The sequence below is a fragment of the Neofelis nebulosa genome, chromosome 8 (assembly GCF_028018385.1).
Source record: "Neofelis nebulosa isolate mNeoNeb1 chromosome 8, mNeoNeb1.pri, whole genome shotgun sequence".
NCBI classification, from domain to species: domain Eukaryota; kingdom Metazoa; phylum Chordata; class Mammalia; order Carnivora; family Felidae; genus Neofelis; species Neofelis nebulosa.
Genome location: NC_080789.1, coordinates 74931066 through 74958960, shown reverse-complemented (window position 1 = coordinate 74958960; position 27895 = coordinate 74931066). Strand labels below are relative to the sequence as shown.

The 27895-nt window shown below is 37.2% G+C and overlaps 1 protein-coding gene across 1 annotated transcript in view; it reads right to left on the bottom strand.

The window, feature by feature from the left end:
• SLC2A13 (solute carrier family 2 member 13) overlaps positions 1–27895 on the bottom strand; it is a 378958-nt gene that overhangs the window by 119161 nt on the left and 231902 nt on the right. Inside the window, exons 5-6 of the mRNA XM_058743107.1 lie at positions 24150–24313; positions 16575–16695 (exon numbers count right to left, since the gene is read on the bottom strand). Of these exons, the coding sequence (XP_058599090.1) occupies positions 16575–16695; positions 24150–24313 (285 nt within the window). The remainder of the gene's footprint in view (positions 1–16574; positions 16696–24149; positions 24314–27895) is intronic.

Genomic DNA, 27895 nt, shown 5'->3' with positions numbered 1-27895 from the left:
CTTAAAGAGGCCCTCCAAAATTCATACAGAAAACTGTTTGTGAAGCTCAGATTTGATTGTTACTTCCTTGCCCCATGCCATTGAATGGCTCTCATCTATTACACATCTTGATTTAGTATATAAAGCCCTGCCCTTCCTTCCACCTCATCTCCTGACTGGTGTCCCTTTCTCCAGCACTATCAAACTTTAGAATGCCATGAAGAGCTAACCTGTTTGACCTGGGGGCTTTCTCTACTTCCCTGGTCTGAGAAACTCTTACTCACCCTTGGAGAATTAGATCAAGCTCACTCCTATATGAGGTCTTAATACAGGGCCTGTGAACTTGGATGAGAAAAAAAAAAATCACCTCTATTTCATTAGCCTTTCAGTAAAATTTAGCCTTTCCTTCAATTATGAATGTAGGCAATAAACTACGATAATAGAAATCATGTATATTTTCATATCCCATTATAGTAGCTGCAGAAATCTCAAAAACCATTTATATTCACTATGGTTTTGAAACTTTGGTATTAGCTCTGCAGCCAGATCTATTACTCAATGTTAGTGAGGAACTACACACATCACTATGTTAACAAATTTATTTAGCAAAATACTTTGGCAACTGTATTTCAATATACTTGATTTCCTTTGTACTCTTATATAATTGATTTTACGCGGCTGGAAACATTACTCTAAGAAGGCTAGAATAATGTTAAGTAATTCTACTAGAATTACTAGAGTAATTCTACTCTAGAATAATGTTAAGGTTAAGAACCGTGTGAAGCCTTCTACGACAGCCCTAGGAGAAGTGAATTATGCAAGGACAGGCTCTGCTACATCTGTCAGCCTTTACCACCACTACTTTGAAGTTATTTATTCGCATCTTTCTCCCTTCTAGCTTTGAATGTGGAGTAAGGCTTCCTTTTTTCCTTTTAATCTCAATATCCCCTGACCTATTGCCACTCTCAAAAATGTTTATTAAACAATGAACTGATTCCAAAAGTATATAAATATTTTTTTCTGAAGTGTGGTATTCTTTGATTTGCTAAAGTGTATGAAATCATGCAATGATCAATTGCTGGATGTCTGCTTTCTAAAACCAGGCTGCTTAGGATACAAGATTTCATTTTTCTACTCTTCCAGTGTATTCACCATATAACCTTGATGTTATAGTCCAAGAGGCATGTGTCATACTATCTTGTTTCACTATTTACTCATTAGTATTAGGATAACACTCTCTTGTTATTACCAAGAAACTGTCAAAAACTCACTGAAGCATTGCCTGACCAAGTACGTGACTTGTTGTGTGCCCAGAGATCATCCCATCTCAACTGCTGTGTCTGTTGGCATGCCTACAAATGAATCACTAAACATGCTGTAGACAGGATTGGGAGAGACAAAGGCTTGGAAGCTTCCTACATTAACAACTATTTTATAGCGACAAAGTGTTACCAAATTTTCTACCAAACATACCTAACTTCCAGGATTATGAAACTATACATAAAACTTCCTTTAGTCAGTGTCACCTACCTTCTTCCAACTCCAGCCAGCCAGCCAACCCCTCTCTTGGCCAGCCAGCCAGCCAGCCAGCCAGCCAAGCAACCAACCAACCACCTGGTTAACCAAAATAGTTTCTGAAGTTACATTCACTAAAAAGAGTCTTTTAACCAGATTGTTATGCTTTGTATTAAAAAATAAAATAGGGGCACCTGGGTGGCTGAGTCAGTTAAGTGGCTGGCTCTTGGCTTGGCTCAGGTCATGGTCTCACAATTCATGAGTTCAAGCCCCGTGTCAGGCTCTGCGCTGACAGTACAGAGCCTGCTTGAGATTCTCTCTCTCCCTTTCTCTCTCTGCCTCTTCCCTGCTTGTGCACATGCTCTCTCTCAAAATAAATAAGCTTAAAAAACAAAATAAAAGAATGGCCCACTGCAAAAGGTATTTCCCTACCTCACATAAAGGGAAAACATAGACAGTAGGGTGTATGTAACATGCTTTTACACTGTGATGGAAATGCTGCAATTCAACAAACCAGAATGTTTAAATGTTAACCCCTGAACTGTTTTCATCACTCGTTCAATATCATAATCTATAAGAAGGTGATCTTATTTTATTTAAACTTAATTGGAGAATAGTTAAGTTTTTTGGAAACTCCATTTAGTACTCATTTTATTTGCAGTGCCCTTGGCCTTTATTATAGGGAAATACCCCAGTGGTTATGGCTGTAGTCTATTGTTGTCACAGTACTGGATGGTGCATTCCTTTTGTTTACACAGAACAAAGTAGGGATGATAATCTAAGGTAGGTTGGCTTGAAATGTGAACAGAACTCTTCCAGGTTGATTTTATTTATTCATTACAATGACCAGAGCTCTTGAATGAGACAAAGGGTCCTTATGGGTTATCAGAGATACATGTTTTTCCCTTTACCTTTTTCTGTTACTTCAAACCTAAATGGACAAGTTCAGAAGAGCTTTTCTCAAAGAGTCTTCTGAATTCCAGAAGGAATGAAAATAGAAGAATAGAAGTGACAGCAAATACAAAGTACTGTTCTTACTACGTTACTGCTATATTTAATAGGCAAGTACGAGGAAGTCTGCAGACCTACACCCCTGGAACATTGTTTCCGAGAGGTGGATGAGAGTCAAGTTTCAGATCCCTGGGCTCCTCTCACCTGAGTATGATTCTAACTGTGTGTAAAGCTTTTGTCCTTGCATGTCATCTACCTGAGCACCCAGCCCTGTCACTCCCCTCCAACCTACTGAGTCTCTATGTCTTCATAGTCAGTGTCAACCCTGCATTACTTCCTGCCTAGGCTACTGAGCTCTTTTACTTCATCTCCCTCTAGCCCCCTTGGGTCCTTCTCTATCAGTTATCTACTCTGCAGCCAGAGCGAGCTTTTAAAAACACAAATCAGATTATTTCACCTCAACACCCTTCAAAGACATCTCAGTAATCTAACACAATGTTCTGAATTCTCATGGTTTACGAGGCCCCAGAACAGTCTGTCACTGGCCTGCCATCCAGTCTATCTCTGGGCCATTCTACTGCTGACCTGCTATGCCTCACCTCCCTGGTACACTCCTTGAAGAAGCCCTCCCAGGGGAGGACCTGTCCACATGATGCTCCTTCTTCCTGCGATATTCTTTCCCTGCTCTGCACAGCTAAACTAGAGTCCTCCTTTTTGTCTTTCTGGTTTCCCAAGAAACACTGCTTGACTGTGGAAAACACAAGTTTGAACACAGGATCCTGATACTGTGGGGGCTTTATAGGTCCTTGGCCAAGTACCAAGGCATGAAGATAAAAAGGTCATGAAGAAAATGAAAATGTCCCGTAAGTGGCCAACTACTTCCAAGAATCTCTTGCACAATTTTCATCCAGGTGTCAAATTCATGCCAGGGTATTTAAATGTTACCAAAAGACATGTATAACTATTTGGAGATAAGGGTATATGCTGGGCTTTCTATTTCAATGCTTATTTTCCCTTTATGTACATTTATCTTCATCTGAAGTAGGTCTATGGATATTATTCAACAGACATATTTTCTTCTGTAACTTCAAAGCATATTAGCCTGTATAACCAGGCCAAAAAAATTAAAGTAGATTAATTTTAAAGGAAATCACTAGGTGGAAAACAAAATTTGACCAAAATGGAATGTTTGAATTTATAGTGTAATACTACATTCATTGCCAAGTTGCTAAGAATTACTGGATACAAACACATCTTCACCAGGATGCTAAATGCTGAGAAAAAAATTAGGGGCTAATGGGGTTTCTGCACATTTCTAAATTTTATGATTGAATCTAATAGTTTTGTAGTGTCATGCCAACAATGTATGCTAAATCACACAAGGTTGGTGAAAGGAGAAGGAAAAGTGTAGGGAATGCAAAAATGTTTTTACTTTAAATAAACCTTGAGGAGCTAATTAGGCATATACAGTTTCTCAAAACTAGCGTCATCACCGTAGGGAGGCCTATAATGAAGCAACAGTTTGTCAGTTTCAATGCTTGTAAACTTCATCTGGACAGGAAAACATGAAAATATTATGCCACAGAAAAAGGACCACATTGATTATTTTTGTACTATTGCTTTAACAATGTTCAAGGTAGTAACAAAAGAAAAGAAGCGGGCATTTAAAAAAATTGAAGCATTATGGTATGTGGTTTTTAATGGAAGATGTACTCGAATCATCTGAGGGAGAATTTCTAACATATCCTCCACTATTCTGGTGAGGCAGATCCATGGGAATGAGGGATGGGTAGCTTAAACACTTCCTTAGATGATTCTAAGTAAGGCTCTCAAATAGGAAATTTTAAAAGATAAAATAAAAATGAATCAGAGGCCCATTCTCTTTTGTAAATTCCTACTAAAATATAGTGATTGTCTCACCCAATAACCCCACTTTATTTCCATGATCTCTTCTACCTAGTTGCTCATGGTTAATCAATTACTATTTAATTCCTCTTGATTTTTCTCTCTTAAGTCTATCTAGAATTACTCTGTTTATCTTCAATATTGCCACTATAGTCCAGGCAACCATTATCTCTCTCATAGACAACCCTAATAACCAATCTCCCTACATGAGCACATGCCTGCCCTCTGTGCACCCCACCCTCAGAGAGAAAGCTTAGAATTGAAAATCTGGTCAAACCACTACCCTGCTTGAAACTTAATGGGTTCATGTTCCTAGACTGAAGATCAGAGTAGCTCACATGACTTCTGAGGTCCTGCGTTATCTGGCTCCACCTACTTTACCAGTGTTTTCTTATGCTTCTCTGACTCCATTAGCATTCTTTCAGTTCCTTGCACTTGCCAAGTTCCCTGTGCCTTGCATGACCTTTGCATCTGCTGTTTCTTCTGCTAGGCAAGCTCCTCTCCCCCTTTCAGAGCTCAGTTCAAACATCCTATCCACAGGGTAATCTTTTCTGAAAGACGACCCATTATCCCAAAGTCATCTCCAATTATAAGTTTTACTCATTGTAACAATTCTATAACATTTACTGAATGCTTATTATGTGCCAGACACCATTTTCTTACATTAATTCACCCTTACTATAACCTTATAAGGAGGTGTTCCATAAATATTTTTAAGTAAATGCATGAATACATGAATGAATGAATAAGATGAAAATCCTAGGGCAAGGGTACCTTGAAATTCTACAAAATGTAGTTTAGGAAATATCTGTCTACTTTGAAGGATATTATGATAGTGATTTACATATACTGAAACCACACTTGAAAATAATAAACTGTCAAAGATTCAACGAAAGTGTTACTTAGCAAAAGTATGAATCTTCAAAGCTTCGATAGCTCTCATAAGAAAATATGTTTAATTGGATACAGAAGAAATAGTACAGTAGTAATATGAGAGTATGAAGCCAAAGGCCATATTGGCAGTATATGTATGTATATTCTTTTACAGATATAGGATTTAGATGATACCCACAAAGGAGTTACTTCTCCCAGTCATGGTGTGTACCCTATGAGAGCTTTTATTCAGTTGGCTGAATATCTGACTACAGCAACTTGCTTCTATCTCCATCTCTGTACAGTAAAAAGAAGATCTGAAAGATGTCTTTTAAATTCACTTCACACAAATAGAACCAGGTCTTGGAATAAAATATCAATAATTTAAAAAAATTGAAATATTCTGGAGCTTGGAGAAAGATGATAGAGTAGGAGAATCTTGCACTCACCTTGCCCTATGGACACACTGAGATAACAGCTGCATCTTTGCAACTAACTAAAGACAACCTGAGGACTGGAAGAAGGGACTGTCCAGCTACTCATACAGAGAAGGCCACATCAAAAAGCATAAGAGGGATGAATGCTGGAAATCAAGCCTACTAGTGAGACTAATCACAAATGGAAGGAGGGGTGCCTAAGTGGCTCAGTTGGTTAAGCATCTGACTTTGGCTCAGGTCCTGATCTCATGGTTCGTGGGTTTGAGCCCCACAACGGACTCTGTGCTCACAGCTCAGAGCCGGGAGCCTGCTTCAGATTTCGTGTCTCCCCCGCCCCTCTCTCTGCCCTCACTCGCTGTCTCTCAAAAATGAGTAAACGTTAAAAAAAAAATGGAAGGAATACCAGAAGCATGGAGAATGGAGAGGATCAGACACCACACTAGCCACACCTGTCTCTGGGACCCTCACTGTGAATATGAGTCCCCATTACACCCAGCTGTCGTCTTAACTTGGGGAGCTTTAAAAATAAGCAGGGCTTGGGGCACCTGGGTGGCTGAGCGTCAGACTCTTGATTTTGGATCAGGTCATGATCTTATGGTTCATGAGCGCACAGCCTGCCTGGGATCCTCTTTCTCCCTCTCTCTACCCCTCCCCAACACGCTTGCATGCTCTTGTGCTCTCTCTCACTCTCTCTCTTGCAAAATAAATAAACATTAAAAAAAATAAGCAGGGTTTGATTCTGGGAACTTTAACAATCAACAGGCTTACCTCCAGGAGAGCAGAAGGTGGTAGGAAACTGAGTCCCTTCGCTGACAGAGTCAGCAAAATAATTCTATCTAAGACACACAACCAAAGCAGCAGTTTGAAAAGCACCTAGAGGTGTATGGGAAGATTTACTGGCTTATCTTAGAACATGTGCTGAAGAGGTAATTTCAGGAAATTTCGGGGGCCTTCAGGAAATTTCTCGGGAACAAAAGTGCTTGCAGTACCATTTCTCTTCCCCATCCCCCAGCCTAGATAGCTGGATGCATGAGGACCCAGTTCTAATACTCTCCATCTACTCTGCTAGCACCGTGTGCCCCACCCCAGCACTTTTCTGTGGACCCCATACAACCTGCCCACCTTGGCAAAGGCAGGCTTCTCTCCAAACTGTCTCCTGCTCCACCAGACCCTGCAAGCAACCTGGGCAAAGACTGGTGCTACATCCAAGTTACTCCCACCATGAGGAATCAGGAGATATAACCCCACACACCAGAGTATCTGCAGTTCCAGCAGCTGAGCTTCTTAGTTGCTGCCCTTTGGTGCACCTGCAGCTACGGCAGAGCTTGTTAACTGACAAGAACCAGGCTAACTGCTGGCTCCGACCACCAGTAAGAGCCTGGGAGCGAGGCGTAAGGGAGCAACCACTGCTTTTCAGTGAGGGCTAACTGCAGACAGCTCATCTGGCTGCTGGCCCTACCCACCAAAAAGCCCATAGCTGCCATAGACTGGCCTCTTAACAGCCTAAGGATCATTACTGGCCCAGTGTGCCCACACCAGGCAAAGTGGGTCATTACAACTGGCCAGGCTGAAATCAATCAAGGCTTAGTCACAACATGAGGGAATATGCAGCCCACACAAGGGACACCTCTTGAGACCTGGTTATGGTGACCACAAAGGACTGCACTACAGGGCACCACAGGACTCTTCTATACAAGGTCACTACTTTCAAGATCAGGAGATGTGGCTGACTTTTCTAATACACATAAACAAACATAAAGAGTTAGACAAAACGAGGAGACAGAGGAATATGTTCCAAATGAAAAAATAAAACAAAATCACAGCAAAAAAGTTAAAATGAAGCAGAGATAAGCAGTATGCCTGATAAAGAATTCAAAGTAATGACCACAAAGATACTCACTAGACTTAAGAGTGAATTAGCTCAGTGAGAACTTCAACAAAGAGATAAAAATATAAAAAATAATCAGTAACACATTCATATCATAGGGATCCCAGAAGAAGAAGAGAGAGAAGAGGACAGAAAACTTATTTGCAGAAATAATAGCTGAAAGCTCCCCTAATCTGGGCAAGGAAACAGACATCAAGGTATAGGAAGCAAAGAGAGTCCCTAACAAGTTGAACCCAAGGAGGTCCACACCAAAGGACATAGCCATTAAAATGACAAAAAGTAATGATAAAGGGAGAAGTTTTAAGTAATGAAAAATAAAAAAAGGAAACAAAGTATTAGCTTAGGAGACAGCTTTTGCCTCTTCCTGACTTCTGAACATGTAATTGCTCAGGAGGATAATGGAAGCTTCCATATTATTCTTCTCCTAATGGCAATTCCAGAGGAGGGATCCTCCCCTCTCCTCCAAAGGGAGCAGAAAGGTATGGCTACATGAGGATTTACTTCTTTACTTTCTTTCAAGAACTTTTCTCTGTTCCACATCCTAACTCCTGTTCTTGTTTAATAGAACCAGAGTTTAATGGCTTACAACTCAGGTGCAGGCCCTGCTTCTAGGTTTAAAATGGGAGCTGTTGAGTAATATATGTGAGTAGATGCTCCTCTGGATCTGAGCTGTGGTCTCTTCTGTGCTCTCCTTGGAGCTGGTTGAGTTGGCTGTCAACCCAGTTAGGAAATAGGGGAAGCAGGCCCCAACAGTATTGTCTTTCCTCAGGCCAAGATCTCTCCCTCATATGTGGAATCCTTGGTGAGGAAGCTTAGGAGCTGCTGCTACTGCCCATGGCACTGGCATGTGACACCCAGTGACAGAGGACATGCAAGTGTGACTGGGGTTCCATTCTCTGGGCATGACAAGCATCTGGCCCTTTCTCCTGGTGATTAACTGGAGTGTAGGAGTGTGGCCAGTGGTGAGGAGGCCATTAGAGTTCTCATCCCCTTCCCCATACAGACACTTTTGGATAAATAACAGAAGTAATAGGTGAGTGGCCATATTCCAAAGCTGACTCCCTGCCCCAATCCCTCAGGGAATGTTGCCTGATCATCTGCCAATGAGTTTCCAGGGCTGCCTCTATCATAAATACTCTGATTAAAATGTAAATGTAGCCAACTTAACAGCTTCCCATTAAAATGACTCTAAAAATGCCATTAATCAGCTGAAAGATACGTAGTGAAATATCACTCACCAATTGTAACTGCTTATGATAATTAACAAAGCTTTATATTTACCCCAAGCATGTGTTGATCTATCCATTATGCCAAGGTTCGCTCTCACACTATTCATTTTCTTCCGTAATGCATTTTTGCTGTTATCATAGGCTAATGAAAGCCAGGAAATCAATAAATATAAATTATGCATGCAAAGAAAAAAATGAAAGAAAGAACACCATTACATACAAGGGTAACACCATGCAACTAACAACATTTTTTAGCAGAAATTTTGCAGGCAAGAAGGGAGTGGCATGATATACTGAAAGTGCTGAAAGGAAAGAGCCTATAAACAAGAATACCCAGCAATGTTATCATTCAGAATAGAAGGAGAGATAGAGAGTTTCCCAGACAAAAGTTAAGGGAGTTCATCACCAATAAACCAACCTTACAAGAAACCTTAAAGGGAATTCTTTAAGTGGAAATAATGAGAAATAAGAAAATTCTGAAAGAAAAAAAAAGCAAACATATAGCAAAGGTAGGAAGTAGATTAATCACTTATAAAGCCAGTATGGAGATGAAAACACAAAAGAAGTAAAATCAATTATACCTACAAAAATTAGTCAAAGGATACACAAAATAAAAGGATGCAGAATATGACTTCATATACATAAGACATTGAGGGGGAGTAAAGAATTAATACTTTTAGAATGTGTTTGAACTTAAGTGACAATCAACTTAATACAGACTGCTATACACACCAGATATATATGAGACCAATGGTAACCACAAATCAAAGACCTATAAGAGATACAGAAAATTGAAAGAGAAAGGCACCCAAGCATAACTCTAAAGAAAACCATCAAACTATAAGGGGGATAGAGTAAAAAGGAAGGAACAGGTAAGTACAAATAACCAGAAAACAATGAACAAAATGGCAATCAGGAAACACCTATCAAATATAACTTTAAGTGTAATGAGCTTAATGATCCAATCAAAAAACATATGGTGACAGAATAAATGAAAAATCAGACCCATCTATATGCTGCCTACATAAGATTCACTTCAGACCTAAAGACACAGAACGAAAACGAAGAGACAGAAAACATATCTCATGAAAATGGAGGTGCAAAAAGAAGCCAAGGTACCAATACTTACAACAGACAAAACTGACTTAAAAACACTGTAGCAAGAGACATAAGGGATTGACCTAACAAGAGGATATAACAATTGTAAATATCTATGTACCCAAGATTGGAGCACCAAAATAAAATGAATATTAACAGACTTAAAGGGAGAAATTGAGAGTAATACAATCAGAGTAGGGAACTTTAACACCCCATTTACATCAATAAATAGATTATCCAGACAGAAAAATCAATAAGAAAAGTATGGCTTTGAAGACACATTAGACCAGGTGAACCTAACAGATACATACAGCACATTCCATCCAAAAACAACAGAATACACATTCTTTTCAACTGCACAGATCATATGTTGGGTCACACAATAATTCTCAATAAATTTAAGAAGGCTGAAATCTTATCAAGCATCTCTTCCTACCATAATGGTAGGTATGGAAACCATAATGGTATGAAACTAGAAATAAATTACAAGAAAAAATTCTGGAACACACACAAACACATGGAGACTAAACAATAAATGGGTCAAGTAAGAAATAGAAGTGGAAATCAAAAAATACAGAGAAAAATGAAAATGAAAATACACTGTCCAAAATCTTTGGGACACAGCAAAAGCAGTTACAGAAGGTAAGTTTACAGTGATACAAACCAGCTTCAAGAAACAAAAAAAATTTCAAAAACCTGGTTCTACACCTACAAGAGCTAGGAAAAGATGATTAAATCTCATAGCAAGTGGAAGGAAGGAAATAATAGAGATTCAAGTGGAAATAAATGAAATAAAGACTAAAAAAAAAAAATAGAAAAGAGGAATGAAACCAAGACCCAGTTCTTTCAAAAGATAAAAATAATAAACCTTTAGTCAGACTCATCAACAAAAAAAGGGAGAGGACACGAATACATACAATCAGAAATGAAGGATAAGAAATAACAACTGATACCAAGATTATAAGAGAATATTATGAAGAATTATATGCCAAAAAATTGGACAACCTAGAAAAAAATGGATAAATTCCTAGAAACATACAATCTTCCAAAACTGAATCAGGAAGAAACAGAAAATATGAACTGAACAATTATTAGTAATGAAGTTGAATCAGTAACCAAAAAACTCCCAACAAACAAAAGTTCAGGACCAGATGGCTTCACAAGTGAATTCTACCAAACACTTAAAGAATAGTTCATATTTATTCTTCTCAAACTATTCCAAAAAACAGAAGAGGAAGGAAAACTTGGGCCAGTACTACACTGATACCAAAACCAAGGACACTACAAAAAATGAAAACTACAGGCCAGTATCTTTGATGAACACACATGCAAAAATCCTAAAAAAAGATATTAGCAAACTGAATTCGACAATACATTTTAAAAAATCATTCACCATAATCAAGTGGGATTTATTCCAGGGATCCAAGGGTGGTTCAATATTCACAAATCAATCAGTGTGATATGTCACATTAACAAGAGGAAGGATAAAAACCAAATGATCATCTCAATAGATGCAGAAAAAACACCTGACAAAATGTAACATCCATTAATGGTAAAAACTTTCAATAAAGTGGATTTAGAGGGAACATATGTCAGCATAATAAAAGTCATATATATGAAAAACCCACAGCTAACATCATATTAATGGTAAAAAAATGGTTAAGAATGGTAAAAAACTGAAAGATTTTCCAGTGAGTTCAGTAATAAGACACAGATGTCCACTCTTACCACTTTTACTCAACATAGTACTGGAAATCCTATGGCAGTGATCAGACAAGAAAAAGAAATAAAGGGCATCCAAATTGGTAAGGAAGAAATAAAACCATCACTACTTACAGATGACATGGTACTACATATAGAAAACTTTAAAGACTCCACCAAAAACCATTACAACTGAATGAATTCATAAAAGTTGCAGGATGCAATAGTAATATATTGAAATCTCTCGCATTTTCTGTATACTAATAATGAAGTAGCAAAAGGAGAATTTAAAAAAAAAAACAGTTCTATTTACAATTGTACCAAAAAGAATAAAATACCTAGGGATGAATTTAACAAAGGAGGTGGAAGGCCTATACTGAAGGTGATAAGACATTGATGAAAGAAATTAAAGACAACACAAATGGAAAGTTATACCATGTTCATACACTGGAAGAATTAATATCATTAAAATGTTCATACTACCCAAAGCAATCTACAGATCTGATGCAATGCTATCAAAATACCAACAGCATTTTTCACATAAATTGAACAAATAATTCTAAATTTGTATTAGAACCACAAAAGACCTAGTCAAAGCTTTCCTGAGAAAGAAGAGCAAAGCTGGACGTATCACAATCCTAGGTTTCAAGATATACTACAAAGCTATTGTAATTAAAACAGTGTGGTCCTAGCACAAAAACAGACACATATATCAATGGAATAAAATAGAGAGTTCTTGGGGCACCTGGGTGGCTCAGCAGGCTGAGCATCTGATTTTGGCTCAGGTCACTATCTCATGATTTGTGGGTTCAAGCCCCGTGCTGGGCTCTGTGCTGGAGCCTGCTTCAGATTTTGTGTCTCCCTCTCTTTCTGTTCTTCCTCTGCAGTGTGTGCACACTCTCGCTCTCTCTCTCTCTCTCTCTCTCTCTCTCTCTCTCTCTCTCTCAAATAAACAGTTAAAAAAAAAAAAAGAATCCAGAAAGAAACCTTCATTTATATGGTCAATCATCTAATGACAATGGAGGGAAGAATGTACAATAAGGGATAAGACTGTCTTTTCCATAAATAGTGTTGGGAAAACTGTACAGTTACATTAAAAAAAATGAAACTGGACCACTTTCTTACACCATACACAAAAATAAACTGTAGATGGATTAAAGACCTAAATGTAAGACTTGGAACCCAAACAACCCTAGAAGAAAACATAGGTAGTAATCTCTTGGACACCACCCTTAGCAGCATATTTATGAATGTCTCTTCAGTCAAGAAAAACAAAAGCAAAAATAAACTATTGGGGTTACATCAAAATAAAAAGCCTTTACGCAGCAAAGGAAACCATCCACAAAACAAAAGGGTAACCCAGTGAATGGAGAAGATATTTGCAAATGACATATCCCAGAAGGTATTCATATTCAAAATATATAACGAACTTATTATACAAGTCAACACTAAAGAAAAACAATCTGATCAAAAAATGCACAGAAAACCAGAATATACATTTTTTTTTAAAAAAGGTATACAGATGGCCAAAAGACACATGAAAAGATGCTCAACATCACTAATCATCAGGGAAATGCATACCAAAACCACAGCTAGGAATCACCTTAATACCTGTTAGAATGGCTAGAAATAAAAAGACAAGAAATAACAAGTGTTGGCCAGGATATGGAGAAAAGGGAATCCTCCTGCACTGTTGGCAGGAAGTAAATTGGTGCAACAACTGCAGGAAACAGGAAGGAGGTTCCTCAAAAAATTAAAAATAGAAATATCAGGTAATCCAATAATTCTACTATTGGTTATTCACCCAAAGAAAACAAAAATACTAATTTAAAAAGATATATGCACCCCTATGTTTATTATACATATGGTCAAGGTATGAAACAACCCAAGTGTCCACCAGTAAATGAATGGACAAAGAATATACAGTATTTATATATTATGCAGCCATAAAAAAGAATGGTACCTTAACATTTGCAACAACATGGATGGACCTAGAGGGCATTATGCCAAATGAAATTAAGTCAGACAGAGAAAGACAAATATTATACGATTCCACTGATGTGTAGAATCTAAAAAACAAAACAAAGAAACAATAAAAAAAAAGCCCAAACAGACTCTTAAATATAGATAACAAAAGGTGGTTACCAGATTGGAGGTGGATGGAGGGATAGGAGAAATAGGTAAAGGGAATGAAGAAGAACAGACTCACAGTTATAAAATAAGTCACCAATGTGAAAGGTATACCTGAAACTAATATAGCACTGCATGTTAATTACACTTCAACAAAAAAAATCAAAACAATCCAAAAATGGGAAGTTCACACTGGAAAATATTTAGAATCGTCAATCTCTTGGGTTCAAATAGTTAGTGACCCTCAACCTACAATATTATGGGCCCAAACCTACATTAATGCCTGCCACATAATGAATATTTATCAAACTAAAAAAGAACCACCATTCTTGAACCATTCATTTTTGTAAATCATCTACTGGACTCTAATTGGAATGGATTACATACTCACCACTACAGTCTACAGATCTCTACAAATAGAAGTATTAAGTCAATGGGCATAGGCATTTAATTTTTATTACGCAGAACTGTATTCTTTCCGAAATGAAGAAAAAATATTTACACTTCCATCAATAGTATACAGTATTTTTAATATAGATATTAAATCAATTTCCCTTTTAAATCTGTCTTATTTGCTCAATTCCATGGGAAAAGCACAGCACCTACATTTACAGCCTAAACATTACTCATCCTATGGTACTGTATTACAAACATGACTTTCATGTTTATCTTAAAGGGGAAAATGTATACATAGTCTTAACAAAAACAAGAACAAAATCAGTAAGGATAACAGAATAAAATAAGTAAGGGGAATGCAGTCCTATTTTATAAAATCACTCAGACTATATATACACAGTGTCAAATACCCACAAAGGCTAATATGTTACCCTGAAAGAAGGCACAAAATATATAACCGTTTTTCACATTTACCAACTCCCAAAGGACATCAAAAATTTGGTTCCGCTTTAAAAACTGCTGCCCATTTTTGTGATGAGAATAAAAGTAGGCTGAATCACTTCTCCTACTCCATTATACCTTGGTGTTGAGATATTAGGTAGATGACAACTTAGAAGGAACAGAAGGATTAATAGGTTGATAATCATAAACTTCTATGCAAACTATATTAGGGTAATAAGTATTTTTATTCAAACTTTAAAAGTTGATGTCAAGAAAACTAATTTATTATGAAAATCATTCAAAAGTTATTTATTCTTTTTGTGTATCAGAAGCTCATAAAACTTTTCTCATACTCCAGCTGACTTTCTATCTTTAGATGATTTGACCATGCATGTTATCAGTCTTACTCTGAATCTAAATTACTCCATCTAAATCAGATATCATACTAGAGTTGTTGCTCAAGCAACAGTGATTTTTTTAAATAATTTGTCAGAAGTAACTGCTGAAAACATTTTACTTAAAATATCCATCAAGAAAAACAAAAGAAGGGGCACCTGGGTGGATCAGTCAGTTGCCAACTTTGGCTCAGGTCATGATCTCCTGGTTCCCGAGTTTGAGCCCCACATTGGGCTCTGTGCTGTCAGCTGAGAGCCTGGAGCCTGCTTTGGATTCTGTGTCTCCCTCTCTGCCCCTCCCCCGCTCGCTTGCCCTCTCTCTCAAAAATAAAATAAACATTAAAAAAAAAAGAAAAAAGAAAAAAAGTAGAGCATGCAGAATTCTGGTAATGGCTCTATCATCTAGCAGTTGATGAGGGATGTCCAAAGAAAGTAAACATCACTACATCTAGGAATGGTCTATTCTAAAGTTAACTTCTTTTATCTTTAAGTCTTCTTTAGAACAAGATTAAGACTACTAAAAAAATCAGTAAGCCATTGAATAAGTAACCTTATTAGTAAGAGAAAGAAGGAGTATAACAATTTATCTCTAAAGGAAAGTGAATATCAGAATTTTTGACCAGGAAGGCATAGCAATATAGAGCTTCCTCATTACTGTAATGAGAATTCCACCATAAATATAATACCTGCTCAATAAGAACTTGCAAGTGTATCCCAAGTGGAATTCAGTATATCCATGTAATGTTTTAATTTCATATAGGAGTATCTGACTAAAAGTTAATAAATTAACAAATCATTCACCTATTGACTGTGTCCATCTAATTGAGGCTGATGGAATATCATATTTTGTTTTTAAACCTAGGTCTTATTCTAGCCATATATTTTAAAGGGGCTGCTAGCCTTTTCAACCACTAAAATGAAGTTATAAACTTTGAAACTCTGCTGCTAGATAATTGTTCTGCTCAATCTCTAATTAATTCGTTTGTTCATTCTTCAGTCCACTTGTTATCCATCCATCTCTCCAACTTCTAATCACACAGTGTGTCTACCATTAGACTTAACATTGGAGCCCCTACACCTGCAGTTGGCCATCAGAATATATTTCACTTTCTTCCACCATCTCTTTCTACTTTCTAATGCTCTAGAAGAACCCCAGCAGTGAAAGAAAACTTCCTTTTCTGCTTACATGAATGAGGGGATACCTGTGGAACTCTGTGAAGACTGTTAGAATATGCAGATTATAATCTACTATATCAGACATGTATATCATAGAAGAGTTTAATTGCTCACTAAAGTTATTTATTTTACCTGGAATGTAGATGCCACTGAGTCGTATATAATCTAAAATGGTTTCACACTATTTCTGCTTAGATTGCATAACAATCCCAACTTTTAATTTCCAGAAAAACATCATCAACATTGTGTCAAACTCCCTTTTTCCTTAACCACTTTTACCCTCGTGTCTTTGCAAATGCTATTCCTCCTTCTGGTGGTCCCTTCCCGTCACCTTTCCCACCCTTACCTTCCTTTGTATGCAAGCTTCTACTTATCTCTCAAATTGTAGAAAAGTTAAAAGTAAACAAAAAGGTACTAGAAGGTACTAGAGTTAGGTTAAGGGACCATTCTGAAAACTCACCTGTATCTTGTGCAAGTAGTGTTCTGTCCTGATGGAGCTACTGGTTTAAACGTGATGCGTGGGGAAACCTGGGCTGATAGCAGAAATCCCAAGGCAAGAATAATGAGTGCCACAGTGGTACCTTAAAACAAAACAAAACAAAACAAAACAAGTTTTACATCAGAGAATAGTTGGCAACATTATTTCAAACTAGACTGGGTTTTCCAAGACATATCTCTGAAAAAACACCTTTATCTTCATTGGAGTATTTTAAAAAATGTTCCTAGTAAATATACAGATTATCAGAAAAACTCACTAGCACATTCACTGTGAAACAAGAAAACAGTCAAATTCAAAGCAAATATATTTGCTAGCCAAGCAGTAGACTGGTGATAATTTTCTTAAATAACCAAAAACCAGAAAACATTGGATTTTTGACAGTCTCAAAATCAATTAACACGACCAGCATTACTACATGCCTAAGATGTCAGAAAAATGAAAGGCAATAGATTCGCACCACATGTTGCTTTCATTGCCAAGAAAATTGTTCTAATGGCATTCTCTCATGTAAGACCCCAAATCAGTAAACTAAAAACATGCTGAACAATTCAAAAGCAGCTGAAATTCAGAACATTTCTTTTCAAGGAAGAGGAGCTTTCTTTTTTCATGACTTTAAGGTTCCAGAGATGATATATCACATGCATTAATCTGTCTTTCCTGTTGGTATTTGGAAGTAGAATCTTTGATTTTAAGTTGTAGAAAGAGTGATTAAGTGCATCACTTAAAAGGCTCACTTTTGAGACCCTTAGAGACATCCTGACAGTAAAAAACAAAGTTTTCATATTTGACTATTGTTCTAGCCACTGTGAGGATAAACAAAAAAGAGTCACAAAAAGGAAGAAGAAAGAAAATATGATTGCAGTAATTTGGACAATTAATTGGAGTGGCGCAATGAGTTTAAAATATGGAATTTAGGGAGGGTATTTACATAGTAGTAAAGTTTTTACTGATTAAACTGGGAGATAATTTAAGATATGACCCAAAATCCTATTAAATGAATGGATAAAAGAAGAACGTTAGGGAGCACTGTGGAATGCAATGGGAGTGTATAATGGCTGGGGTGTATGTGTTTAAGATACAGGGGATGGGTCAAATTAAATCTGTGGTTAATTTCCAGCTCTGCCGTTTCTTGACTCTTGTGATCTCGGGCAAGGCCCAAGATCAATTTTGTCTTCTATAAAATGGGGCTTAGTGAAAATACTTAACCTTGCAGAACTGCAGTGAATTTTAAATGCCATACTCAACTTGAAAGATTTTGGTAATGCTATACCATGTATTTGGTAATACTATGTCATAAGAAGCAGCAGCAACACACACTCAAAACTGTAGAAAAAAGTTGAAGGAAGGGGAGGCCTGAAGGGGAGATAGGAAGTCCATTTTGCCATACTGGGCCAAAAAATGCCATGAACCTAAAATCATAGTTTGTTTTCCCCTTGTTGGCTTAAACTCAGAACTAGGAATAGTTTCAGGAGTTTCTTTTCTGAAAAGACTATCAGAGCCCTGAACTAGGAAAATGAAAAGAGGTCTTTTGGAAAGAGAGGAGATATACTGGGTCTATTATGAAAATCATCCCTCTCTCTTCAAATAAGACAAACCATGAATTTTACTGTAAATTTGTCTATCAAAGAACCTAGGTCCTTAAGTGTTTTTTTCAACCTGGAAACTTTGACACTGTAACATTGTAAGGAAACAGGATACTTTTCTTTCATCGTGTTTATCAAATAATCAAATAATTTACAAATGAAATGTAAACTCTAAGATGGTGTACCTACCACAGACTCACGTACTTCCAACTCTAATGCCTAGCACACAGCAGATCCCTACAAGTATTGGTTGAATGAAGGGACCATAGTGCCACAGACTTTTGCAATATTGAATATTTTTGAAGAAAACAAAATCTTCAGACTATCTATGAGGTCACAGGGTTAATATGGTACATATTTGAGTCAAGAGTTCTGCAATATGTACAACATATCTCTTGCATCTATGCCTGAAAAGGTCCAACTTACCTGCAAAATATGGTGAATGGACCATTCTAGATACACAAAATTCCTAAAGAGCTGAAGGTTTAACCCTTCTTAAGTGCAAATTTAATTTTATCTTAATGCATTTTGGATGACAATCTTTTTTAAAATCAATATTATACCTTTCCATTCTTTATTACATATAGCAGTGTTTCTCAGTCCTGATTTCCTATCGGAAGCAAATGCTTGGGATGTACATAAACCTCTGAATCAGTCTTCAGAAAATGGGGATCAAACATTTGAGTTTTAAATAGATCTCCAGGTTACTGGCATCACATATGTTTGGGCATAAATTATTTTATACATATATGTGATATATCACATATATCATTGATATATCACATATATGACTTGTAAAATAAACTTTCAAGATGATAACCTCCTTAAGGGAAGGAAATGGTATCTTAAACGACTTCATTTATGGAATAAATTTTAAAACGATCACCTACTCCTGTCATATATTCATTCATATACCTTTAAGGCTTAAAACTACTTGAATTATCTATTTCCTTCCATTTAATAACTTACAGATATCAGCCACTTGCCAATATTCAAATTATAGTTATTGCCTGATGAATCATTACTCCAACCCAGATTTAAGTCCAATTAAGGAAGGCCTTAGATATTCTCTAGTGTTCTGTGCACATTGGGCATATTCTTTATATTTTAAAAGAAGAGTTTCTCTTAACTAAGTATACTGTGAAATTTTCGATTCTGATATAATTTTCCTAATAAAGATGTTCTTCACAGAAAGTGAAGTGTGTTGGATAAATAACATGCTCAAAAATATCAGATGTTATAAGTTACATTAACTACCTGATGCAAGGCTGGATAATTAATAAATACTTAGAAAAATAGTAATTCCCCTTCCCATGACTCTAATAAAGCACACTTTGTGTACACAGGTATCTCCTGGGGAACGTGTTTTTTTTTTAATTTATTTATTTATTTTGAGAGAAAGAGAGATTACAAGCAGGGGAGGGTCAGAGAAAAAGAGCATGAGAGAGAATTACAAGCAGGCTCAGTGCTGTCAGCACAGAGACTAACGTGGGCCTTGATCTCTCAAAACATGAGATCATGACCTGAGCCGAAGCCAAGAGTTGGATGCTTAACCAACTGAGCCACCCAGGTGCCCCTGGGGAACCTGTTTAAAGTACATGCTCCAGGGGAGGCAAACCATAATAGACTCTTGAATACAGAGAACTGAGGGTTGATGGGGGTGAGGGAGAGGCGGAAATGGGTGATAAGCATTGAGGAGGGCACTTGTTGGGATGAGCACTGGGTGTTATATGTAAGCCAATTTGACAATAAATTATATTAAAAAAAAATAAAGTACATGCTCCAGACCCCGTCTTCAGAGATCCTAATTTAATAAATCTGGGATAAGGTCCATGAATGCATATTTCAAAATAAGCACCTCTGGTAATTTTGATGGAGACAGCCTCTGAGTGATATTTTCAGAAAGATTCTACCAGCAAGATCCTTGGGGAAAAATAACAGTGTTTCTGGTTTTCTGATTAACTACAGTAAAGCTACATAGATATAGACCTCTTATTAAAAGAATCAAGAGGTTGTCTTTAAATTTGTAGTATTTTCAAGAAAGACTACTTCTCTGACCAAGCTCTAATGTAAGAATACCATAAAATGTCCTCCATTTAAAATTACTCATGGACTCTATATTTTATATTTCTTTGTATAAAGAGTTCTTTTGTCCAGGTCTAGATATGCATAGTTTATCTGTTGTAATTTTTAATGAATGAGTGCCTATTTAAAAATTATTTTGATTTAACTTTTCCCACTATTTTTAACCCAATATGATAAAATAAATCAGGGGTACCTGGGTAGCTCAGTCGGTTAAGCATCTGTCTCTTGCTTTTGGCTCAGGTCATGATCTCAATGGCTTTGGGCTCTGTGCTGACAGTGTGAAGCCTGCTTGGGATTCTCTCTCTGTCCGTCTCTCTCTGCCCCTCCCCTGCTCTCTCTTTCTCAAAATAAGCAAACTTAGAAAAATAGATCAAATAAAAATGCAAGACAGGGGACAAAATCAAATCAAAGATTTAAAAATTCTAGGCTAATTTTAGAAAATTTTAAATAAAACAGTATTCTAATAGCACTATAAGAATATTTATACCTACACAAAAATGAAAATAAAACATTTAAATAAGTATATAACTTATAAGTGTAAGTATATATCAAAAACACTGAAATAAGTATATAAGAATCAATTGGTATCAGGAAGGGAAATGAGCATCTACTGGAAGGGTCACACTGGAGTAATACTAATCCACTAGCAAGGCTGTGAAACAGCAAGTTTTCTTCTGAATGTGTAAACTTCCATTTGTCATTAGGTTCTACTGGGACCTATTAAATCAGTTAAAAACCAGAACTGCATGAAACAGTCCTATTTACATGTATATGTACAGGTAAAAGGGGAGACCTATGACAAGAAACTAGGCCTTCTGGGGCACCTGGGTGGCTCAATCATTGGGTAAGCATCCTACTCTTGACTCCGGCTCAGGTCGTGATCTCATGGCGCATGAGTTTGAGCCCCGTTTGGGCTCTGTGCTGACAGAGTGGAGGCTACTTGTGATTCTCTCTCTCGGCCCCTCTCTTGCTGGCATTTTCTTGCTCTCTTTTGCTCTCTCTCTTGAAATAAACTTAAAAAAAAAATAAAAACTAGGCCTTTTACCTCCTAATCCACTGTAATATCTACATCATCACTTTAATTGGCAACATAACAAGGAAATCAGGTGTTTACTTGATGTAGTATCTCTTTCATGCCAGATCAATCAGTGCATGGTTTTAGTAATGTGCAGAGCTGGGGTGTTGGTGGTTTTGGCTGAAAAGAAATCAAGGCAGGAAAGAAAAGTGCCTATGGGTTGCTCATAAAAACCAGTACTTGAAATCTCTTGGTATTGTCCCCCCAATTAATGGTCTTAATACTTCCTCTTAATAGCCAGGGATGGGCTCTGGAAATCCTTGGAGCAGAGCACCTACACTGAGAGGTGAAACATGACATCAGCTAAAAGGCTTCAGGAAAGCTCCTGGATTCTGACGATGCATATTGGTTTCACATTATGGTTAAAACAACAAAGAATCACTCTGTCAATAATAATGTTGTGATAGCTAAGATGTGCTAGGCACCTTACTGTGTCAGGAAGAGTTTCAAATGCCATATGTGTATAAATGTGTTCAGTTCTGATTAAAACCCTATGAAGTAGGGACTATAATTAATTGCATTTTACCTATGAGAAAATGGAAACTTGCCCAAAGTCATAAAATTCCAACCCAAGCAGTGTGGCTTTAGATCTACAAAGCCTGAAAAACCTGAACTGATGAGAAAATGTCTCATTGGAATACAAGAAATAAAGGGACCAAGGCTACCAGAAAAAAATGTTTTTCCCTGATCTCAAAACCAGTTTTCCCCAGATCTCAAAAGCCAAATTTAATCAGAAATTCTATTTAAAAAATAGACCTCTTGAAGTAGCAGTTAATGGAGGCCTTGTTGAAAAGGAAGGGTAGGTATCTATTTAAAAATGTTGGGGCGCCTGGGTGGCGCAGTCGGTTAAGCGTCCGACTTCAGCCAGGTCACGATCTCGCGGTCCGTGAGTTCGAGCCCCGCGTCGGGCTCTGGGCTGATGGCCCAGAGCCTGGAGCCTGCTTCCGATTCTGTGTCTCCCTCTCTCTCTGCTCCTCCCCCGTTCATGCTCTGTCTCTCTCTCTCTGTCTCAAAAATAAATAAACGTTAAAAAAAAAAAAAAAATTTAAAAAAAAATGTTTAAAGTAGCTTTTACCTCTTCTTAGGGTTGATCTGAACCTCAGAAGTCAGCAAACCCAATTTCTAATCAACGGTAGGAATTTATTTTTAGCACATCACTATCTGATGGTCATCTATTCTGTTCAGAGTTTACCATCCTAATGAGGCAGCCGAATTCATTATTGGAAAGCTCTATTAAGAATATTTTTCTCATATCAAGTAAAAATTATGCCCTTATAACATCTATCATCTGCAAAAATAAGATTCCTCTCAGGGCACCTGGGTGGCTCAGTCAGTTGAGCGGCCAACTTTGGCTCAAGTCACGATCGCATGGTTCGTGGGTTCGAGCCCTGTGTTGGGCTCTGTTGCTGACAGCTCAGAGCCTGGAGCCTGCTTCAGATTCTGTGTCTCCCTCTCTCTCTGCCCCTCCCCTGCTCACACTCTGTCCCTCTCTCTCTCTCAAAAGTAAGCAAACATTAAAAAAAAAAAAAAAAGAATAAGATATCTCTTAGGTCTCCCTTTAGTCTTTTTTCCAGACTAAACACTTCTGGTTTATGTGTTTATGAACACATAAGTGTTTGACAAGTTTATGAATGGATGGTTTTTAGCCTCCTTGTCCTTCACCTTTCCTCACTTGCCCTTCTGCTTCCCTGTGTACCTGGGCTGTTGTGATTACCTTTGCCTCTTAATCAGACCATTTTTGTTCACCTTCCCCTCAGTTCAACTTACATGACAGACTCAAGTCCTCCCACTGGTTAGGCAAGAACAGAGGGTAGAAGCATTCCACTCTTCCTTCTGGAGGCAAGGATGGCAGAGACTACAAGTTCCTAATAACTGAGGTTGCAGCTCAGAATGTATTTTCTCATTAAAATCTGGGATGAGTGCCTGAAGCAGTGCTATTAGATCAGTGTTTAAAGGTATAATCTGGTTAAAATAGAAGTTAGCTCAGGCTGGCCTGGAAACTTCACATTTTAATGAAAAAATCTTTTCTTACTCTAATAAACTTATAAAGGAGTTACTGGAGGACAGATAATTGATAATTAGCAATCTGTATGTATGAAAAAAATAAGAAAAGTTTATGATGCAACAAGAGAAGACATTGGCAAAGATGGGTCTCATCCTGTCAAATGAAACAGGCTTTGTGTTAACAAAGAAATAAATAATGAAATGTACAGAATTCAAAGACAAAAGATACTTGAAATGAGAAAGGCTTTGTCTTATTTAGGTGTTACAGAAAACACACTTAACCAACCAGAATTTACCTTAGAATTTAAGCCTGATTCAAACACAAAAAGTCTGCCCCTGCTTTGTGAAGAAATTATATGGTTCTAACACTATATTGCTGAAAGAGCTTTGAAAAAAAAAAAAAAAAAAACCTCCAAATTTACTTCCATATTATACCAAACTTAAAAATAAAACATGTTTAAAAGGGAGTTTATGAATATCAAATTGTTCAAAGAAGAACAAAAAAGCACCATTATTCTTTTCACTTTTGTACCTTTGAGCAGAACTCAAAAATAACAGCAGCAGAATGTTACCCCTGTAGACTCAAATTGTTCTTACAATTCAAGTTTATAGTCACATTCTAGTTACATATCATAATATTAAGTTCTTTAAAAAAAACTTTTTGTGAAAAAACTCTATCATTTGGCTATGAGAACAAAATCATAAGTAGCATTGGTATTGTATTTTGGAAGGTGAACTTGCCATCATTAGAGAAAAGTTTGTAATTGAATTCTTCATCCAGTCACCTACCTGCTAAGCTCCCAAAGGTAAGCTTCCTGCGGCCCACTTTCTCAACAAGCCAGACTCCCACGAGTGTGAAAATGAAATTTGTGAAGGCTGTAACTGAAGCCAGCCATATCGCAAGTCTATCATCTTCAACACCAGACATCTGCAGAATGGTTGCACTGTAGTACCTGTGAGGAAAGAATGAAACAATTGTTGCTGATAGTTATTCAAAGAAACAATTATTCACATAGAAAAATATAGTAGATCTAAAAAAGACCATTAAGAGCTATAGTAATACCATCAAGTTAACACGGGAATCCATGCAAAGTGTTTAAAGGATCATAGGACAGAGATTCTGCTAAGATAAATTTATCTTGAACTTTGTATAATCAACAAAAGATACTCAAGCAAGAGGACAGAGGGTGGGACACCTGGGTGGCTTAGTCAGTTAAGTGTCTGACTCTTGATTTTGGCTCGTTATGATTTCATGGTCATGGGATCGAGCCCTGCATCAGGCTCAGAGCTGAGTATGGAGTCTTCTCTCTCTCCCTCTCCTTCTGCCCCTCCCCTGCTTGCACACATCCAGGTATGCATGCATGCACTCTCTCTCTCTCTCAAAATAAATTAAAAAAATTTTAAAAAAGGACAGAGAGAGTTGAAGGCTTTAAAAGTGAAATATACTCCAAAACTAGGGGCAGTGGCAACTGGTAGCTTCATTATGACTAAAATGCTAATCAAGGATAACTCCAAGTCCATGGAATGAATTAGAAGTCATCATACATTATAAACTTATGTACTTAAAAAGGATAGACTTGTTGCATATAATACGTCAAGTGTGATATAATGGCAGAAATCTGGTAGAGGAATATCCTTAAAGACACAAGAAGTAAGAATGTGTCAATTTATTTGGCATTTTGTAAGGAGATGAGACACTGACATGACATACATGAGAATGGTTTTGTGGTTCCTAGAAAAGTATAATCTTTGGTGAGGGAAGTCTCTAGCACGATCTACATGATTAGGCTCTATAGACTAATTTTATTCTAAATGAATTTACTGGAGACTAGCTCTAATAAACCATAATGCACAATAGGAGATACCTCTGGTACATTTAAAGAAGTCAGGTTTTTTATATTCCTTTTCTGATGAAAGTATCAGTAGTTAAATCAGAAGATTACTTTAAAGCTATCCTAAAGGGGAGCCTGGGTGGCTCAGTTGGTTACGTGTCCGACTTCGGCTCAGGTCACGATCTCACGGTCTGTGAGTTCGAGCCCTGCGTTGGGCTCTGTGCTGACAGCCCAGAGCCTGGAGCCTGCTTCAGATTCTGTGCCTTCGCCTCTCTCTGCCCCTCCCCTGCTCATGCTCTGTCTCTCTCTGTCTCAAAAATAAATAAAAACATTAAAAAAATAAAGCTATCCTTAAAACAAAGGAAGCAAAATATTCCTGGTGAATCACCTATGAAAAGTGACAGAATTCAAATCTTTACCCAAACCAGATAGTAGGTATCCAAGCTAGATATTTCTACAATTACAACCTACAGTTTCCAGATATTTATCAACAGTTTCATAGTATTTCAAAAATACAATCTGTTTTAAATACATTTATGTTTCAATGATTTATCAATGGTTTGCGTCTACTATTTTCTCGTTAATGATGATATTCTTATGTAAAACATTAGCAATGCAGACTCATTCATCTTAATAAAAATTTTCCTTTTTAAAAGTAGTAAACCGAACTTATAAGTTATTATGCAACATGAAGGATGTGTTTTGCTGATCACACTAAAAATTATGCCAACCATTTTAAGATTTTGAGTTCTGACAGCAGTTGTAAAAAAGAGATATTCCCAGTGGAATTACTTCCATCATCATGAAAATTGTGAACATTTTGCAGTCACAGTGTAAAGTGATAATAAAAGTTATGAAAATAACTCATTCCATCTGAATACTGTTTCACAGTTTCCAAGTTCTAACATATACAGTCTCATTTTCGTAAAGACTTGTGCAGCAAGGTCAGACCTATGTAAAACTGCTGAGAAATTAACATCAATAACAAATCTAGAAAGGCAGAAAATAGAAGCACTGAGAGAAAATTCAAGTATTTAAAGTCAAAGAATTTGATACTTGCTATGCTATTCTATTACATTTCAGAGTCATCTTGATATTTAAAAAATAAAAACAAATACATCACACAAAATAATTCTTGAAAACAGACCCATGAAAAGAACAACAGATTATTTTGATGTTTTCATTTTGATACAATAAAATCCATGAAATTCCCAACATTAAAAAGGGAAATGGCATCAAACAAAGTAAACTGGTCAGTGTCAAAATTTTACTTACAATGAAAATGTTCCCTAGGTATGTAAGAAAATTTCTTTTACAATACTTAACTTTTAGAGGCAGAATGTAACCAAATAGTGGCCTGGGAATCAGAAACCTCCCTTTAAAATGGAATCTTGTGGTAGATTGGCCAGGTCAGGAAACATGATCATTTGTTCTTTTAATGTTTATGAGTATCTACTGTATAAGCTACGTGAGTTACTAAAATCCCACAAATATATTATTGAGACCCACTTGCTACCTTCAAGAAACTCACAGAATGAAACAGAATAAAATTGAAATAAATATCACAAAAAATTTTAGTCACAATGTGGCATAAAGGATAGACCAAACAATTTTATTTGATGTGGTATGTTCTTTGATTTTCCAGGGAATTTAATGTTTGAGTTGAGTCTCAGGGAATTCATAGGGGACTGCCAGCAGGTGTGAACATCTGGGAGGACACTGGTGGTAGAGGAAATGAAATGTACAAAGAAGAAAAGTGCAAAGCACATTGCTGGACTCACAGAACGTCATTACCTTACCTTGGCTAACACAAGGTACACAAGAAGGAGAAGTATGACATAGGCTACAGAAGAGTCTATTGTCACAGGGCCTTGACTGCCAACCCACATGTGTGGGTTTTTTTCTCTAGACAATGGAAAATCATAAAATGGGCTTTAAAGAGAAATAACACAATTAGATCTGTTCTGTGGAAAGCTCACTCCAATGACAGCCATGTAGGCAGACTGGAGGCTGAATGAAACAAAGGTACATTGTTTTGAAGTGTATTTTAGGTCATTACACCGGGAACAGGCACCTGTAGATTGCTGTGACAGCAGGGTGCAGAAATTCACGGATGGCCTTTTATCTCCTTGTCAACAAGCACTGTAACTTCAGCACACACTAGATCTTTTTCTGGATGGAAGTACCTCAAATTTTATCTTCGTTCTTCCTTTCTTGGAACATGGGTAAATGTATTAGTTTTTACTGTTGCCATAACAAGCAACTACAAGGTTAGTAGCTTTAATGAACAGCAATGTATTATCTAACAGTTCTGTAGGTCAGAAATCTGATGTGAGTTTCACTGGGTGTCAGGAGGCATTCTTTTTTGGAAGCTCAAGGGAAAACAGGTTTCTTTGTCTTTCCCAGGCTTTAGAAGTCTCCATGTTTGTAGTCTCCTGGGGTCCCCTCCTCAATCTCAAAACCAGCAAAAATGGTCAAGTGCCTCTCATATCACTTCACTCTGATGTCCTCTTCTATATTTAAGGACCTTTGTGAATAAACTGGGGCAGCTCTGATAACCCAGGATAATCTCTGGGTTTAAGGTAAAATGACAAACAGATTTAATTCAATCTGCAACCTAATCTCCCTTGTTACATGTATTGTAACATATTCATAGGTTGTGGGGATTAGGATAGGCGCTTTGGTTGTGGGGGGAGGGCATTA